This window comes from Battus philenor, unplaced genomic scaffold (genome assembly GCF_028537555.1).
Source record: "Battus philenor isolate CCGP_79_NKW_IND1 unplaced genomic scaffold, ilBatPhil1.0.hap1 SCAF_10, whole genome shotgun sequence".
Taxonomy (NCBI): Eukaryota; Metazoa; Arthropoda; class Insecta; order Lepidoptera; family Papilionidae; genus Battus; species Battus philenor.
Window position 1 is genome coordinate 2,670,755 of NW_027181662.1, and position 19,046 is coordinate 2,689,800.

Here is a 19,046-nt window from a genome sequence, read left to right on the forward strand (position 1 = left end):
CACACGTATATAACATATATAATTACTTATATATGCTAATAATAAATAATCCTTATTGTTATATGTTTATATATCACACGCCTTCTACGTTATGGCATTTGTTCTGATTTGTTTTAATAAATTATTGAAATTAGAGTTGATAATATGAGGTGTGCATTGCTATCGTCCTAGTATTTGACATCAATTTTTTTGTGAAGAAATCACCATCGTAAACACAGTCTCGGTCGAAGAACTGTGATACTGTGTTTGGGGCTGACGACACGCGTAATAAATCAGGCTCTAATAGACCATAGCACAATCCATGGCACGTTGAGTGCAAGCCAATGAGAATTAGAGTGGGACACCACATTTTTTTTCTTCTTCTTTCATACATCTTGTTATCTGTTTTTCCGTTCTTTCACTATAAAATTTTATCTGTCTTTCTCTTCCATTCTATTCCATTCATGCATCGTCAATTACTGCAGTTAGGTCTACACTTTACAATTTACCACAAATGATTTATTATTTTTCCTTATAAATATATATATCATAACTTTGTTTATCACAGTTAAATTTTTATTTTATATCTAGTGTAATTTTTATTTCGTTTAATTTTAATTCACATTATCTGTCTTGAATGTTTACACTTTATTTCTATTTATTACATTGTTTGCTATACACTTGCAGAACTTGAGGAACACCAAATTATAGGTGATTCAATATTTTATTACACTTGTCTTCTTTGTACTAAAACAAAGAAATGCAGGACAAATTTAAGGCTAATATTAATGATTCCCTAACGACTAGAATGAAATACCTCGATTCCAGAAATTAGGTTTCGGCCTTTATCCAGTCATTCGAAAACCGGAAACCCAATTACTCGTAATTCTTGTTCCCCGGAGTGAGTAACGCGTGTACTGCTATTCGATTTTAATACGATACTCGGTTTCCATGTATATTACTGGAGATAGATGATTACGTACTTGACGTATTAATTGCAATATTATATGATTTTATTAGTTTATAAATATTTACTTATATTTACATCAAAATTAGGGCAACTATATACAACTATACGACTAAATTACATAACAATATTTATGATAGTGTGGTAGCTTCATTGTAGAACAAGCTTAAGTCCCGGGTTCTATTTCTAAATTACAATGATATATAATTCACACTTTGCGCAGTAATAATATAGGATTGCTGATTCTCATGAACAAGTTTATAGAAGCTGGGCAGCAGCGTCCTCTGGGTACCAAATACCACACTGCGATCATCAACCAGCCTGACAAGTGTGGTGATTATTATATATTCAATCATAGATATCTTTGAGTGAGACTTATTCCTTGTAACGTCTTGAAATGACGACGTGTAGAGTTTCATAAAAGTATTCTATATAAATTAAAATAAAATAATTTTAATTATTATAAATTGGTTCTATGTAAGAATACTCGAATATACAGCCTTTGTACTTTATATATTTTAATAACACTGTGTTTTTTTTTCTGATATTACGTGTTGAATCATCAGTAACATTTCAGCCGTATTACATTCACAACTGCACATAAGGTTTCCTCTTTGTCGAAATTAATTAAATATTAATTCCACAGAAAAATTCGAAGTAGTTTTATACCTAATTTTTTTTGTATATTTAATTACTTTTACGACTCTGATAACGACGTATTTTTGACGAGAGGTTTTGAGGAACGTATTCTAACTATATATTTTTAAATAATTCTTCTTCAATTTTAAATAAAGGATTCAAAAAGCGGTGTAGATAACTTGATATATCATGTACTATATTCTACCTCTAAACATATATACAGAGTGAATTGTCATATTTGCAGAAGCTTTAAAGTGTATATTTTAGCTTTTCAGCAAAAAGCTTAAAATATTTTACATCTATTTCTAATCACACTGTATAAAATTATAAGTATATATAATATATGAGTCTTAAATGTAATATGTCTTTTTAAATGACTTTACAAAGTGTACTCTACAAACTAGAACATTAAGTAAACAATTACTACTAACAGACTAAGCTATTTCTTACTTTTAAACCATTAATTTTGGTCACCATTAAATAATGGATATAAATTAAAGCTTTTTTCCATATAGCCAATTATTCTGTATAAGGTATTTAATAATAAAATAGTCACTGTCTACTGTTTTAACAAAAAAATATAATTATATCTTTACCTTTACACCATTTATTTACTCAATATGTGGAAACATTAATGCAGCTTAAATACCAGATTTTATCATAGTAACGTATTAAAACACAAGTATTTTTTCACGTACCGAAAGCGAATTCGTCCAGTCAATTGATTGAAAAGAAACGTGATCAAAGAACGGTACGTAATAAATCCGCAGATAATTTACAAAGGTACGCACTTAATACAGGCGTTAAAAGAAAAATTCCCCGGAAAAATATTTCCCCGCAAACGTCGACAGGCGAACTCGCCGGACGTATTGTTTGATATCGTTTAATGTTATCTGAACACGCCAGTGCCTTAACGGGCACTTTGTCTTTAAATAACAATCCATAAAACCTGTTGTAGGCCGCCCGAAATAAAATACGTGGAGAGTCACATAGGGCCAAGTCAAATGTATTGTCAGACTTTTTATATATATATATATATATATATATATATATATATATATATATATATATATATATATATATATATACTAGACAGACGACTTTGTTAAGCTCGCTTTCGACCGGTTTTATTGGAAATCTTGGAAAACCAAAAGTGGGCGTTGTACGATTGAAATGGTGATCATAGGTAAATATTTTCAATACCAATGTGAAGTAAATACATACGCATGTTTTTTTTTTAAATTTATAGTCACCACAAACCCCTTTCCTGGAAAGGCAGAGACATCCTTCTTTAGTAAGAAAAGGACTAATATTTAGCCACTTCCGCACATGCAGTTGTAATCGTGCAACAAAGAGCACCGCCCGCCAGCCCGCTGATAAATGCGCATGCGGCAAACAATGCGAATTACACAACTGCCACCGTTAAATCACTTAACACGTGTTTCACACCCTTCCACGGGGCATCTTCAGGAATAATGTTACACCGATTAGTGCCAAACACAGAGTTTCAAACTCTACCACTGCATGTGCGGAAGTTGCTAAATATTAGTCCTTTTCTTACTTGTGATGGACTTCCGCAAAGTAACGCCTGATTCCATGAAAAAAAAATTCTTCTTTATTTTAGCCGATGGAAGGCACAGTTCTTCCTCAAAGATCGCCACCATGACCGCCATTGCCTGTATCCAGTGACTTAACTATGTCATCAGCCCAGGTAGTGGGGGCCTTGTCAACCAGCTCGTGGTCGCTCGAGAGCCTTCCGACCTCAACGATAGGCACGAGCGATATGCTCCGCACAATGCCTATTTATATGAGCAATTCTTGATAGTGGTGTACGTTGACACAAGGTTTCAACTACCTTAATTACAGCGTTTTTTCTTTGTTATCATTGTTCTATTTGAATCTTTATTTATAATGTCATAATTATTTATGTGCGCAATCTATTAGTCTAATGAAACGCATTTTGCATGATGGTATAGTTAGTTTTTATTATTTTTATTTATCTATACGTAATTATTTACTTGTAATGAGTTTAAAATTAATTTTAAATAAAATTAACATTAGCCTTTTATATTATATACTAATTCCTTATTCCCTATTAATAACATTGTTATAAATAATATACAAACTATCAACAGCGCCATGATCCGGCGGTAGCACCGTAGTTCCGCTAGGATACCTCGTGTTTACTGTTCCTAGCCAAGAGTCCATTATTACCTGGTCTATAAAAGCAATAAGGGGTGGTCTTACCCTTTTATCATAGATTGCATTTATAGTTCAAATCGAGGAATTATTATGTTAAAAAGTAACTACAAACATGTTATCGGTCTTCGAAAACAGCCGTATTCTAGAGGTTAAACTAACCATTCATTGCTATCGTAGAACAACAGACTCGAACTACGACAGGTGTTTATTTTCTATGAATTATTGACATGTTTGTCGCACGAATTCTGTAAAGGAAATTTCGGATAGAAACTGGAACATTCGTGGGATATATATCTTAAAGGTTAGTGACATGCATGAATTAGCTTAAAATGCTGGAAAACCTTACGTTACGGCTTTTTATTGAGTTTTTTCCTGCTTTTTATGCACAACTATAACAACATGCAAAGCAGAGTAGAGTCAAAAATAAAATAGTTTTGACCATCAATAAGATTACTGTAAAAAGTTCCAATGTTGAATAAATAAATTTTATCATTATCTCTTTTCGGAGGGAATCATTGAGCTAAGTTTACTAAGCTGTAGCTAAGCCTTCAGTCCTCTACTTCATAACAGTAGGAAGGTATCTGATCTAACTTGAAAAACTGCATTTGTAAACGAAAATATGAGTTGTAATCAATGAGAACCTAAACATATTCATTCATAAATATTGTTTGTTATTACAAGGATTGTTATGAAATATATATTATGTATAACTCGATAGTCGTACTCCAGTCTTACGAAAATTTATGGTGTAGTATGTGAGCCGCGTGGACCACTCGGCAATCTGAGGAAGGATATGGATTCTACCTCGGATCGCCCACGCCTTTCGTGACTAGTTGGTGGGAGGCGGCCTTTGGAAAGGACGCTAGTTAACTATCTATCTCTGTAAACTTTGAACTAATAGAAGCCATTGGTCTGACGCATTCTTATATAAATAATAAATTAATGTAACATACTTGAAAGTGACCAATTTACACAGAGTGATGGAAATAGTCATAAAAGCTTGATTTTAATTTCAATTTCTATAACTAATCACTCTGTATATATTAGAGCGATCAGAAAGTAATGTCGTTTTTTTCGAAATATTTTACAGAAATACCGATTGATCTTTACCGCTCCGGCATTAAAAATTGATATACTAGATGGCAAAAGGTTGTTGATATCGAATTTGAATACATTGTTGATTAGAAATACAAACTTGTTATTTAGTTCTTCTAGTAGGTTCTCCTAATAAATATTGTAGTATGAAGTTGAGTTTTTACACTAATGTTCATCAACAGTAACAAAAAATCTATAATTTTAATATAATCTAATATAAAAAAATCTCGTGTCACGGTGTTCGAACTTGAACTCCTCCTAAACGGCTTGACTGACTTTTACCAAATTTTATATGCGTATTCAGTAGATCTGAGAATCGGCTACTATCTATTTTTCATACCCCTAAGTGATAAGGGTGGTCCAACTCTAAATTATTTTTTTTATTTTTTAGACCATTTATTTTGGTTTTTATTTTATTATGATACAGCATACAAAAATACATACAACCTTAAATTTTCACCCCTCTTCGATCAACCCTTATTTTTTTTGTTAATTAACACCCTATTTTTTTGCAAAACAACGTTTGCGGGAACAGCTAGTATAATATAATATAAACTAATCATATCCGTCCTATATTTTATAAACAGAATATTATTTAGCTTATCATGTCGTGAACATATTATGAATAATAATTTCACTCTATGTTGAATAATTTAACAGAGAATAACCTCATTTCTTAGTCCGTGAAAGAAGTCTAATAGATAGACTCTTTGAAATTGGAATATAAGATTTCATTTTGCTCGACTAACATAATCGTTTAGGTGTAGCGCTTATTCGTTTTAAGAATTAATTTCCGATATAAAAATACAGTACTGTATCAATATTGTTTATAAATCTTTTCTATAAAAATCTAGATAATCCTGTGATCTTTTAGTCGATCTATTTGTAGAGCGCAATAAAAAAAAACTAGGCGAATAAGATATTATAAAGTACAGTATCCGGCGATAAATATTGCATATTGACCTTTGGAAAGAGATAATCGGCTAATTTCGGCCTCGTAGAGCGTCATCTCTGTCGTTCGAAATACAAACAGTCCGGTATCTATAAGGAGCTGTTAAAACAAGTATCATTTGTTTCTTTTGATAATTATTTTTATTCTTTCTATTAAATACACCAATTTGTCCATATGTGGTGGCTTTTGCTTGGGGTACAATAAACGGGACGATAAAACATGTCCAAATTATTATTGGCGATAAATATTGCATATCGACCTTTGGAAAGAGACAATCGGCTAATTTCGGCTCCGTAGAGCGTTATCTCTGTCGCTCGAAATACAAACAGTCCGGTATCTATAAGGAGCTGTTAAAACAAGTATCATTTGCTTCTTTTGATAATTATTTTTATTCTTTCTATAAAATTAACGTTCACTCATTTTTTCTATAAGTAATGGCTATTACTTGAGGTATAATAAAATACAAAAAAAAACATGTTCACATTATTATTGGCGATAAATATTGCACATCGATTTTTGGAAAGAGACAATTGGCTAATTTCGGCTTCCAACGATCGATGTGCAATATTTATCGGCGGGTGTGTAGTTGAATGATTCTATACTGCAGACTTAATCTACAGTACAGATACAGAATACGTGTTATACCTTACACCAAAAATGCTCACGATAAAACATTCTTGCGTTCTAAATACAAAAATAAAGGAAAACTTAACGGAAGTATCGAACTTGATGATTTACTGCAAAAGAAAAATGATAGTCTAAAAAATATATTGACCAATATAAATTTAATATTGCTTTTAATTTTCAAAGATTAGGACACCTTATATTACTTAAGTTCCACAAGATATCTTAGACCTTCCTTTACTTAGTTAAAGATCTGAAACGAAAAGTTTATTATCAAATAAATCTTATAATAGCATTTAAGAGATTTTAGTAGTTCGAAATGTGTTGTACTTAGTTCGTTGACTCATTTAAATGATTTATATTATAAGGTAAATAATAAAAATTGTTAAAATTCATTTTAAAGAGCAACTGTTCAGTTTCTGGTCGGCTCTTCTCAACAGACGTTCCGAACTGTAGGTAGATTACTACTTATAATGCTAAAATAATCGACCATTCAAAAGCGCATGTGAACGCGTACTTGAATATAATATATGTTTTGAATTTTAAATTACGAATATAGCTTATCATATTTGATATAAATGTGCTTGCCAAGTTTATCTAGAGTCATGTGGTGTATCACATCAAACTTTGATACAAGAATAGTATTTAAATTTTACAAGCTTGCATAACTTGTGTCAAAAAAACTATCAAACAATCTAAAATTATATCTAATGTAACGTTTTGAGTTCCGAAGCAAAATAGATTATAAATAATAGTATAAGGTCAAGTATAGAGAGTCACAAGTTCGGTGAAACTGCAAATACAAATTCCTTTATAAATATTGAACTGATAAATAAAGTTATAAAATCATATCATAGTGAACTAGTACGGTTTCCCATTAAATCAATCCGCTGGGAAATCTTCTTGTATATGTTACACAATTAAAAGCTGAAGCCTTATAGAAGAATGCGAAGGTGTCCGCTGTATTATAATATCTATTTAACAGGTCTACAATACAAAGATATAAGAACTAGTCGCTCAAAGAGAAAGGGAGAGAGCTATGCTGATCCGCAGAACAACCAAGATCACCGAAGTAGCTCGAAGAATAACTTGTCCGAAGTGGCATTGGGCGTTGGCCGTTGAAGTTGAAAACTTTGCGAATGATGACCACAAGCCGGTAGAAGCGGCTTGGGTAAACAACTTACTAGTAGGACTAACGACATGGTGAAGGTATGGGAAGTCATAGGCACCGGTCATAGTGGCGACCTTTGTTATAAACCTATGCCTTGCAGAAGGTGTCCATCGGCTGAAAAGAAAAAAACCTAGCTTCGTAAACAGAGTAAGACCCCACAATCAATAGGGAAACTTACTGTGACAATATTGTATAAGTAAGAAAATGACTAATATTTAGCCACTTCCGCATATGCAGTGGTAGTCACAGAGTACTCTTTGTTTGGCACTAATCGGTGTACCACAACTCCTTAAGATGCCACGTGGAGGGACGAAACACGTGTTGAGTAATTTGGCAGTGGCGGTTGTGTAATTCGCATTGTTTGCCGCATACGCATTTATCAGCGGGCTGGCGGGCGGTGCACTTTGTTGCACGACTACCACTGCATGTGCGGAAGTGGCTAAATATTGGTCCTTTTCTTACTTAACATGGACTTCCGCAAGGTAACGCCTGATTCCATTAAATAAATATTGTATAAAATTATAAGTAAAAATATGTAAATAATTGATAAGGTGCTAACGAAAAAGAAGTAAAAGAAATACCTAGTGACTATAGTAACCGTGGTTGTGTCATTGTCAAAAATAAAAAGCTGTGATACCTTAAGAATGATGAGGGATGAACCATCCGTGTCAATGTTTGAATTTGTGAAGCAATATACATGAAGAACAGAAGAAGAAATTGTAAGAATAGAAGGAGAAAATAAAATAAAAATTTAAATCCCTGTAAACCAAGTCCCTATTACTCAAACAGGGATAGGCGAGAGGTCCCCAAAAACGGTGATCATTTAAGTAAAAAAAAGAAATCCCCTAAGGATGTTTCTCTAATCCAATCTTCACAGAGCTGAAGTATTTCAGATACTCAAGAAAACTTTCAGAAAAAGAAGCAAGAAAGTAAAAAGTCTTAAATTAGAATTCATGACTTCCGTAACTCACAAGGGACAGAATGATTCAAATTCAAAATAATAATTAAATATGCATTTATAAGCACTTTTGGATCTTCGATTATTTTAACACATTTAAAGCGCAAGTGTAGTCATTCCGTGAGAAAGCTCCGGCACGAAACTTTGATCTGTAGAGAAAAGCCGATAAGAAACTTACCGATTTTTATCTTTTGGGATGAAAATTTAATAATGTTCGATAAATATCTTATAATGTGGTGGTCAACCTCCTTGACAATTCTAGCCATATTCAGAAATTTAAAATTTTTCGCTAGCCACTATTGAATATGCATTGAAAAGATGCAAAATATTATTATTGTCAGAAATAATATTTGTTAAAAAAAAATTTAAACGACATATTTAAAAAATTACGCAGTTAATTGTTTATAATTCTTTTAATGGCGGGCAACGTACTCAATATTTCATACGAATACTTCTTTTTAATTTCCCAACAACCATGATATGCTCAATAAAAATTTTAATATTGAAATAATTCGACAATCAATCAGAGCCAAAAATGATAGTTCAAATAGCCGCAAGTGGCTCGCGAACCACAGATTGGCCAACCCTGCTTTATAAAATTAACCCTGAAAATGATTCAACAAACCAGTGACACTATCGCTTAAATAAATCTCCTGGGAACACAGTAGTGTTTAACACGTTACATATTAATTGTGAATATTGTCTAACATCTCTTAATTGTTCATGTTTATGTAGCACTTTTTCGAGGTAAATATATATATATACATATTTTATTTATTTATTTATTTTATTTAACAGTTTATTGTACACAATAAAAACATTAAAGTAACAATACAAATATAACTGACACAACAGGCACTACTTATTTCTAACCAGAAATTTCTTCCAGTAGGCCTACGGAAGGAGATTCATAAAAAGTAAGGCAGACACAACGTGCACAATAATTAAATTGAAATATTTACAATAGATACGACTTTTGACCATAATTACATACTTAACATGAACATAAATGTATACTTACATATTATATACTTACATAAATAAGCATAATAAATAATATATATACATAATATAAGCATAAATACATATATAACATATATAACTAAAAATATTATATATACTAGACAACTAGCGATAAATAGTGCTCTTTGACTCGCTTTTTAAATACAGATAATGATGGACAATCACGTACTTTGTAGGGGAGAGCGTTCCATAATCTTGCGGCATGGACAGTGAAGGAATAGGAAAAGAAATCAGAGTGATGGGTGGGGATGGCCAGTGACGTCCTTACGTTCGTACGACAAGGTTTGTCCTGGGCCCGGGAGAAGTGGAAGAGGTTACGGAGATAAGAAGGAGCAGAGGGATTGTATAGGATGTTATAGAGAGTAGAAAGAACATGAGCGTTCCTGCGGTGACGAATTGGAAGCCACTTGAGTTGCGATCGGAACTGGGAAATATGATCGTACTTACGTAAACCGAAAATAAATCTAATACATACATTTTGGAGACGCTCTAGTTTGTTTAGAAGCTTCTCAGTGGCATCCAGGTAGCACGCGTCAGCGTAGTCAAGAATGGGGAAAAGGAGAGTCTGTACGAGGGAGATCTTGGTTTTCAGAGGTAAAAAGTTCTGGAGGCATTTGAGCGAGTGAAGTGAAAAATGTAATTTTTTGCTGACCTCATTGACGTGCGGGAGCCAAGACAAATTGGAATCGATGATTACCCCTAGATTCTTTGCAGATTTGCTAAAAGGTATAATAACGCCATCGTAAAGCAATGGACGGATAGCAGTGACAGCGCCAAGACGCTTATACATATATGCGCTCCCAATAAGCAAAGCCTGTGACTTTTTCGGGTTTACTACTAGTCCGAATGACTTAGCCCAAGTAGAGATCCGCTCCAGATCGGCATTGATAAGAGCAATAGCATCATCAAGATCAGAGATTTTGAAATGCCGATAGATCTGCAAGTCGTCTGCATAAAGATGGAAGTTAGACAAAATTACAGTGGTGACTGTGTTTATAAAAACGGAAAACAGGAGTGGTGACAGTACACCACCCTGCGGCACACCCGCACCGAGATCGCACCAGTCTGAGGAGACATCATCAGAGTGGATCCGCTGAGAACGACCACGAAGGTAAGACTCAAACCACGCCAAAGCAAGAGGAGAGACGTTAAGAGAGCGAAGAATAGCGAGAAGGACATCAAAGTCTACAGAATTGAAAGCGCTGCTAAAGTCGAGTAGTGTTAATATCGTCAGAGACTTGTCCTCCATTGCAAGACGTATATCATCTGTGACCTTTAGCAGCGCTGTCACAGTACTGTGACCTGACCGGAAACCTGACTGGAAGGGAGAAAGTAGACTATTGTACTATGTATATATATATATATATATATATACATATATATATATATATATATGTATATATATATAAAGGTATCGATATGTGTATATCCGTATACGTATGTATTTGTATGCAAAGGTTGTCTGGTAGAGATCGCCTAGAGCTCTAAGACCGCCTCTTGTACCATTTGAATTGTTTCTTTTTTCTTTCCTCGATTGTGTGTGGTGTAAGTTAATTATAAATAAATTAATACTCTTCACATTAATTACTAATGGTTTCTGAAATACATAAGAAACACAAACATAATAATATAATATACGTACAACTGTTTGAAAGTACAAATCTAACTGCATTGTTAACAATACTTCTAACATATTATTATAATGAAACAGTACTCAAGGAAAAAAGTAAACCACTCAACTTTTGCTATTCAAAGATTTTATTTCTATCCCAGAATTCCTTTCCGTTTCAAGTTTGAATATAGTTAAGAGGAAACGTTCCTCTCCGAACGTGATCTTAAAGGATGGATTTAATTAAATGTTTAAAATTCTTTCCCCCCAAATATTTACTTGAACTTCACATTCCGAATCTTAATTTCTCGTATTTCTTTATATGTACTCAGTTCAGCTGCAGTATATTGTTACTTGCGATCATAAGGCACAGGTTCGATTTTCGAGTTACAATCTTAATTAATTCACTTAGTGCATTATTCATAGAGGATTGCTGATGAACTGCAGCGTCATCTGCGTAACATAACACCACATTGCGGTCGCCAACCCGCCAAGTGTGGCGATTATGGTATATCCCCTATAGATATCTTTATGAGAGGCCGATACATAAACTAAAAATTTATAATGAAGTAAGAAAAGGACCAATATTTAGCCACTTCCACACATGCAGTGGTAGTCGTGCAACAAAGTGCACCGCCCGCCAGCCTGCTGATAAATGCGCATGCGGCAAACAATGCGAATTACACAACTACCACCGTTAAATCACTCAACACGTGTTTCACCCCTCCACGGAGCATCTTCAGGAGTTTTGTTACACCGATTAGTGCCAAACACAGAGTCTAGACTCTGTACTAGTAGACTACGACGACAGCATGTGCGGAAGTGGCTAAATATTGGTCCTTTTCTCAAACTAGGAATTTGGAACCTTGTCCGAAAGTAATAAAAATAAAAAGAAGAATAAAGGAACCATTATACAGGGTGATTAGTTAAATTTCAAAGGGGTGAAGTTATTATTCATTAGCTGCCATTTAATATATGGTATACTCTATCCAAGAAATCAATGGTTTTAGATATAATAAATAGCGTAATAATAGCATCGTAAGACAAATTATTTTAGAAATAGAGGATTAATACGAAATAAAGTTTATTGTTGCTATCTGTCCCTGCAGTTTTTATACTGACAAAAGTTATTAGCTTGTCGCATTGTAAAATAAAAATAAATTAATGTAACATATTTCAGAGTTAGCAAACTTTACATTTTTTTACTGATAAGCGAGCTACAGAATTACCCTTAATACATAGCGCCTGTCAAATCATGATGTATAAAATTATTAAAAAATTATGTAAATACATACAATAATCGATAAATTGTATATACAGTTTATTACCAAAAATAAGCGCTCTTATTAAATAATATTATCATTGAACTAGGTTTCATTAATGTCTGGATTATGTGATGGCATCAAGTCATGTAGTTATATTATGTATAAAAGTATCAACACATTTATAAGGATTAATTTTTGCAACATCTTGTACATTTGTATTGTGTATTTTTAGTTTGTACTGTTGTTTGTTCTACAGTTTAGATGTTAACCTTTTTTATATAAATGTTAAGGAACGATTATTTACAAATAGGTTTTCTATATCCTACACTTTTATTTCATTTCAGTTACTTCGTCTCATAATTTGTTTTAGTTCCATTATTTAAACATTCGACATCTATCGACAGATGATATAATCGAGTCTGAGATGCGCTAGCAAAAATATGAAATGTTATTTTGTACTATTCTTGCTGATTTCCACTTTCCTCTACATAAGAATCTTCCGTAGACCTTAAAGAAAATATGCATAATTTAAATTTTATGTAGATTTTACATTACTTATTTATTTTATTTACATGTTAATCACATTTATTAAAAAAGTTTTCATCAATCAGAGTCTGCAATAAAAAAATACTAATTCAGAGTACTTTGTAATACAAAATCGTTTACAATTAAGTCGGAATTACCTCTCGTATCCTTGTAACCCCAGGAGTATTTTGCTAGCAATGATAGCTTTAAAACATGACATTTGTGCAAGTTAATACGTAAATCCTGAAGGAGGCCTTATATTATGACCTGTTTTGTTAGTTATGTTTATAAAATATATTAGTACTCTTAAATCTGTCAAAACTTCAATACAATAAATTATTAATTTATCGATGAAGATAAAACAAAATAGAAAATTCTTTATTTTTATTATAACATGCAGATACGATTGCCGTTTACGACGGTACGAATATTGAAAAGTATAGATTCCTATTATATGTCATAAAAAGATATACATATATATATATATATATATGATTTCCGAACGAATGTCGCATTCCGTGGTCACCTGGAAATCCAGATTAACCAAATACGCTTCGCCAAAAAAGAAAAAATCAGCAAAGAGATATCGACGATCTGCGGCGTCTTTGCCAGCTAGTATTTAAGAACAATGAAAAAATGGAAATGGTGGTCACTTAAATGATAAAATTAAAAAAATATTTACTGTTAATGATAAAATTTTAAAATATCTTGTGAGTAATTTGTTCATATTTTTTATTTATATCATTTATGTGAATTTAAATCTTTTATTACATATATATATATATATATATATATATATATATATATATATTTGTGTAATGATATGAAAACTAAAACTGAAACATATCAGTTTACTGATTCCTGAGTAGTGAACCTGTAATCCAGTGAGGCTTTTAAAGTAAATATGCAAACAGTGGAAACATCAATCACAACAAAGATTTATATAAATGCTCATGCGTGATGTTTCTCATTATAAATAAAAAAATGACGACTAAACCTTTGTTTCGTGGACCTTAAGATTTTTTTATTAAAAATTCCTTATAGAAACTCCTTTCATACAACTATTTGAATATTCTTTATAACTATCTAAAACCCCGATTAAATTATTAATTTCTATTATATAATATAACATTAATTCAGACATCTGATTTATTGAGAAAATTTGAGGTTAATCAACACCCGCTCGAGATAAAATCAATTTACTTTTCACTTACCTCCAAAAAGTATTACAAATAATGAAGTGAATGTAAAACTCCAGATACTTCGCTCCATCTTAAATATTACACAGCCACTTACCACCAAAACACTTAATTATAATTTATTTACAGTTATACCGATATAAGTTTATATTAATAAAAGTTTTATTTATTCATAATTAAAAAGTTACACGGAACAAAATCGCAGCCATCGCAGTTCACGTCGCGTAAAATTCGCATTCGATTTTCAAAAAATAAACGTCCACCTCTCACGAAAGCTCCAACAGCACTGAATAGAGAAAAGAGCGAGACTATGCGCCAAAGATCCGTTCATCAAATTAGATACAATCAAGTGAGTATACCGCTGTATACGGAGCTCGGCTGAAGGGGAAAACATTAGTCTATGACACGCCCGGAATCGTTCCGCAAACGAGTCATTTGGGAGGATTTTAAATGACTATATGTTCTATGCCAACGCCTATTGGGGAAAATGGAAACATGCCGCGAATTTCAATTCCAGTGACCGATGTCAGATTTCAAATTGGCAGGCACAAAATGTTTTAACTGAATTAAATAACTTCCTTGAAACATTTTGATTAGATTTAAAATGATTTTTCAATAAGCTGACATTTCGTATAGGATCACTAAAAGTGATAGATTGTGTAAGAAAAGAGAATTTTGTGAGAGCCCAATAAAATAAATTACTGCAGATTTTACTACATTATTAATACACTGGAGAAATATAAAAATGTGAAAAAAATATTATCAAAAAAAAAGTATATTATTCTATCCAAGAATACTATACTGTAGTTATATGTTTATGAATGAATGTTTGAATTTTTTTTTGAATGAAAGTTATATGTTTATGATGAAGACTCTGTGTTTGGCACTATTCGGTGTAACATAACTCCTGAAGATGCCCCGTGGAGGGGTGAAACACGTGTTGAGTAATTTGACGGTGGCAGTTGTGTGATTCGCATTGTTTGCCGCATACGCACTTATCAGCGGGCTGGCGGGCGGTGCATTTTATTGCACGACTATTACTGCATGTGCGGAAGTGGCTAAATATTGGTCCTTTTCTTACATATTTGTAAAAAGCAACTGTTGAATTTCTCGTGCGCTGTTCTCAACAGAACTGCCTTCCGAGCCTATGGTTGTCGTAGGAACAACAACGACGAAATTTAAATTGATTGAATATTCGAAAGTGCCTGTAAATAGCTTATTCGAATTATGAATATTCCATTTAGAATCACATTGGGCTTCCCTATACTAGCATACTTCAATTTAAAGCCACGATTGTTCCAAATACAAACCTAATTTACGAAGAACCACTAAGTGCCTGACTTTGTTGTCTCTCTCTGTATATTGTTCATACAGTAATATATTCGCATGTTATAGGATTTTTACAGGTATATTCAATAAACTTTATACATGATAATTCATAGATTTATTAGGAGTGTATTTGTAACACAATGTATAGTTGCCCACAAAATAGGTACTCCCAAACTATACTCTACTCACAAAATAGGACTCTGTGTTTGGCACTAATCGGTGTAACATAACTCCTGAAGATGCCCCGTGGAGGGGTCAAACACGTGTTGAGTAATTTGACGGTGGCGGTTGTGTGATTCGCATTGCTTGCCGCATACGCATTTATCAGCGGGATAGCGGGCGGTGCATTTTATTGCATGATTACCACTGCATGTGCGGAAGTGGCTTAATATTGGTCCTTTTCTTAAATAGGTACTACTTTTTGTTGCTTAGATCAAAATACAACAATGTTATATATATTTCTAGTTAGAGCCTTATGTAAAACGATGTTTTTCTAATATTTTTTTATTTGTTTGCAAATAGACCAGATTATTATACAGGATAATTGGTTATAGATGTAAAAGCTTTAAAATAGTGAATGTATAGCTCATTTCTCAACGAACAAATTTAAATATTTTACACCAATTTTCCATCATCCTATGTAAAGTCTAGTTCTACTGAAATGCCCAATTACTTCTGTCCGATTTAAGTCTACAAGGATAAATAGTAAACAATTATTAATTTTAATAATATATATTTTTTAAATTACGTTATTTATTATTTATAAGTATTTTGATTTTTCGATAGTTTAATGACAACAATTGAGCTATAAGTAAGCTGGGCACATCTCTCTTGCAACCGATGGTCGTTGGGACCAAAAGATTCTCGACTGGTGACCACAAGCCGGTAGACGTGATGTCTACCCCCCTCCCCTCCCCCCGGTGTGACAACATAGACAAGTCGAAGACCGATCATCGTCGCGATCTTTAAGGAGCGCTTATGCTTTATTGTTGACATCCTTTGGCTCAAAAGAAGATCGAACATCTACTATCATATTTTTATTTAAATACAACTACATAATACAATACAATAACAAAACTTTTCTCTAATATTAAAAGTAAACATATGTTTGAAGTAACAGAAACAAATAATCAAAATTGTACAGGAAATATATTTCTCAAATCTTTATAAATCGTTAACGATACAGAGATCAAAATAAAAGTTTCGTCGGATCAAAGCTTTCGCTAAAGATGAGACGGTTCATCAAATCGTTGTGTCTTTGGCGTCATGTTTCATTCGAAAAATATAGAAAACATAATGACTGGTAGAGAAAAAATAATTTACCTCTGTCTATTATATAGAGAATGATATATTATGCCTGTGGTCGTAATGGAAGCGATATTTAGTAGTTCCCTGTGAAAAAACATGGAGATTAGAAACAACGCACTCTTTTTTTAAATGGTTTTATTTAGTTCGACCCGTACGAAATTTGTTTATTTGGGTCAAAATTAGAAATTGAAATTTAAACACCTTTCCGTTGTCAGATTGATCTGAAATTTGGTACACACATTTAATTTAAATGACGATACAATATATTAAAATCAATAACATTTTAAATCTAAGATGGCCGCCGATACAAAATGGCGGATTTCATATTTTTCCTAAACCCCCTCAATATGGGTATCAAATGAAAGGGCTACACTAGTAAAACACGATGATTATGTCAAAATTTAAAATTCAAGATGGACGCCGTTCCAATATGGCGGACTAGGTACATATTTTTCTACAACCATCACAATATGGGTGTCAAAAAACCGTTTAACTTAAAAGTTTTTTAAAAGTATTTATTTTTTTTATTTAAGATTATTGAATTATTCCCAAGACTGGTAGGTCTCGGAGGTAATAACAACACGAAATCCGAAAATATAAGTGTGCATATTCATTGGAGCCCATGTATATAAAGAATTATATTTCTGTGGGATTTCCCTTTTCGATGCGTCGCTTATGATGACTGGTGATTTTAAAATCCAATGTAACATGTTTTATCTATACAGAATAATTTGAAATAGGTGTAAATACCACGACGCGAGACACCACAGATGTAGCGGAGAAGCAGATTCTCCCTCTCCCCCCGCCATACCGCTCGTACATCTAAGGAGTGGTATAGCAGTTTCGGTAACATTTTAGATTTTTCGAAACAAAACACCGTAATTTTTGATCGACTGTTTGAAAGCAGTAATACATTGCGATAGAATATACTCGGAAAACTTTTTATATCATTTTCATCTCTTTTTTGAGATTGGGAGCTTTTCGTTCCCATATCTTATTTAAGGGACAGGGATCATGCACTTTCTTTTCTTTTTTATTTCCATACTCTTCTATCACACTTCACATGATCTATATTTCTTTACCTTACTTTTTACCGTTCATTCATCACCTCACTTCCTTTGCCTCGTTCCTTACTATCACAGTTTTTGGTTATCATAATATTTTTTACTTACCTTATCTTTTATTTTATTTACATTTTATAATTTAGTTATTTTACATTTTATCACAGATTGTATAGTTTTTGCTATATTTACTTTATAATTATTTCTTATTGTTTTTAGCTACTACCTGTATTAATTTTGTTTACATTTATTACATATTTAGCTATTTTTTTGCAATAATCAAGGAATCGGGTTTTTCTTCTATTAATGAGGCGATGGTGTCGTCACGTATTTTTTTACTCAAACTGCTTTTGAAATCATACCGAAGTCCTCCGAGCGCGGGAAAGTGGGCTACAACGTGGGCCACGGTCTGGTCTACGTCCAGTTCACAGGAGCATGAGGGGTATTCCTTGAGCTTGAACCGGTGAAGATACTCAGAAAACCCCCGTGACGCTTTATATAAAAGTTGGAAGGGGCCTGCATATAGTGTTCAAACTTAACAACGTTCAACTGTGGGTGGATGTCTTATGATGCTTCACTGTTCAGGGTCTTCACTAAGGAATCCATAACCTATACATTCACATATTAAATATGACTGATAATATTTTTAGACATATCCAAAATTTTGTGTCTGAAATAGGTTAGTAAATCTTTTCTATTGCGTTTTATTTAAAGTACCGTTTGAAATGGCTCTTGTAAATGTTACAGTTTCCTTAATTCCAGAAATCCATAAAGAATCTTGAATGAAATTTTACGATATAACTAAAATAGATTTCAATTTCCTTCGTATGAATACTGTATACAATCTGGATGGATTGGGTCGTGTACTTTCAAATGAATTTCAGTACAGTATAGAGTAGGTAAACATTTAAGAATACCGCACGATTATATTTTTAAAAGCTCTGTATTGTAAAATGTTCCGAAGCTTTCATACATTGAGCTACTTCCGCTGCCAGCTAATAAGATCTCAGCTTTTTAAAATATATAACGAAAAAGATCTAATTTAGTTTTAAAAATGTATAAACATGATTTTTAACTTAAACACTTTTTCATCATGGTTACCAAACAATTTTTCCTTTTTATTTCTGATTTTGAGCATCA

General features: G+C 32.8%; 1 protein-coding gene across 1 annotated transcript in view; it reads right to left on the bottom strand.

Moving 5' to 3' along the window:
• LOC137925458 (uncharacterized) overlaps positions 1-14,477 on the bottom strand; it is a 108,021-nt gene extending 93,544 nt beyond the window's left edge. Inside the window, exon 1 of the mRNA XM_068768904.1 lies at positions 14,224-14,477. Coding sequence (XP_068625005.1) covers positions 14,224-14,281 — 58 coding nt within the window. The 5' untranslated portion in view covers positions 14,282-14,477. The remainder of the gene's footprint in view (positions 1-14,223) is intronic.
• Positions 14,478-19,046: the final 4,569 nt, after the last annotated feature.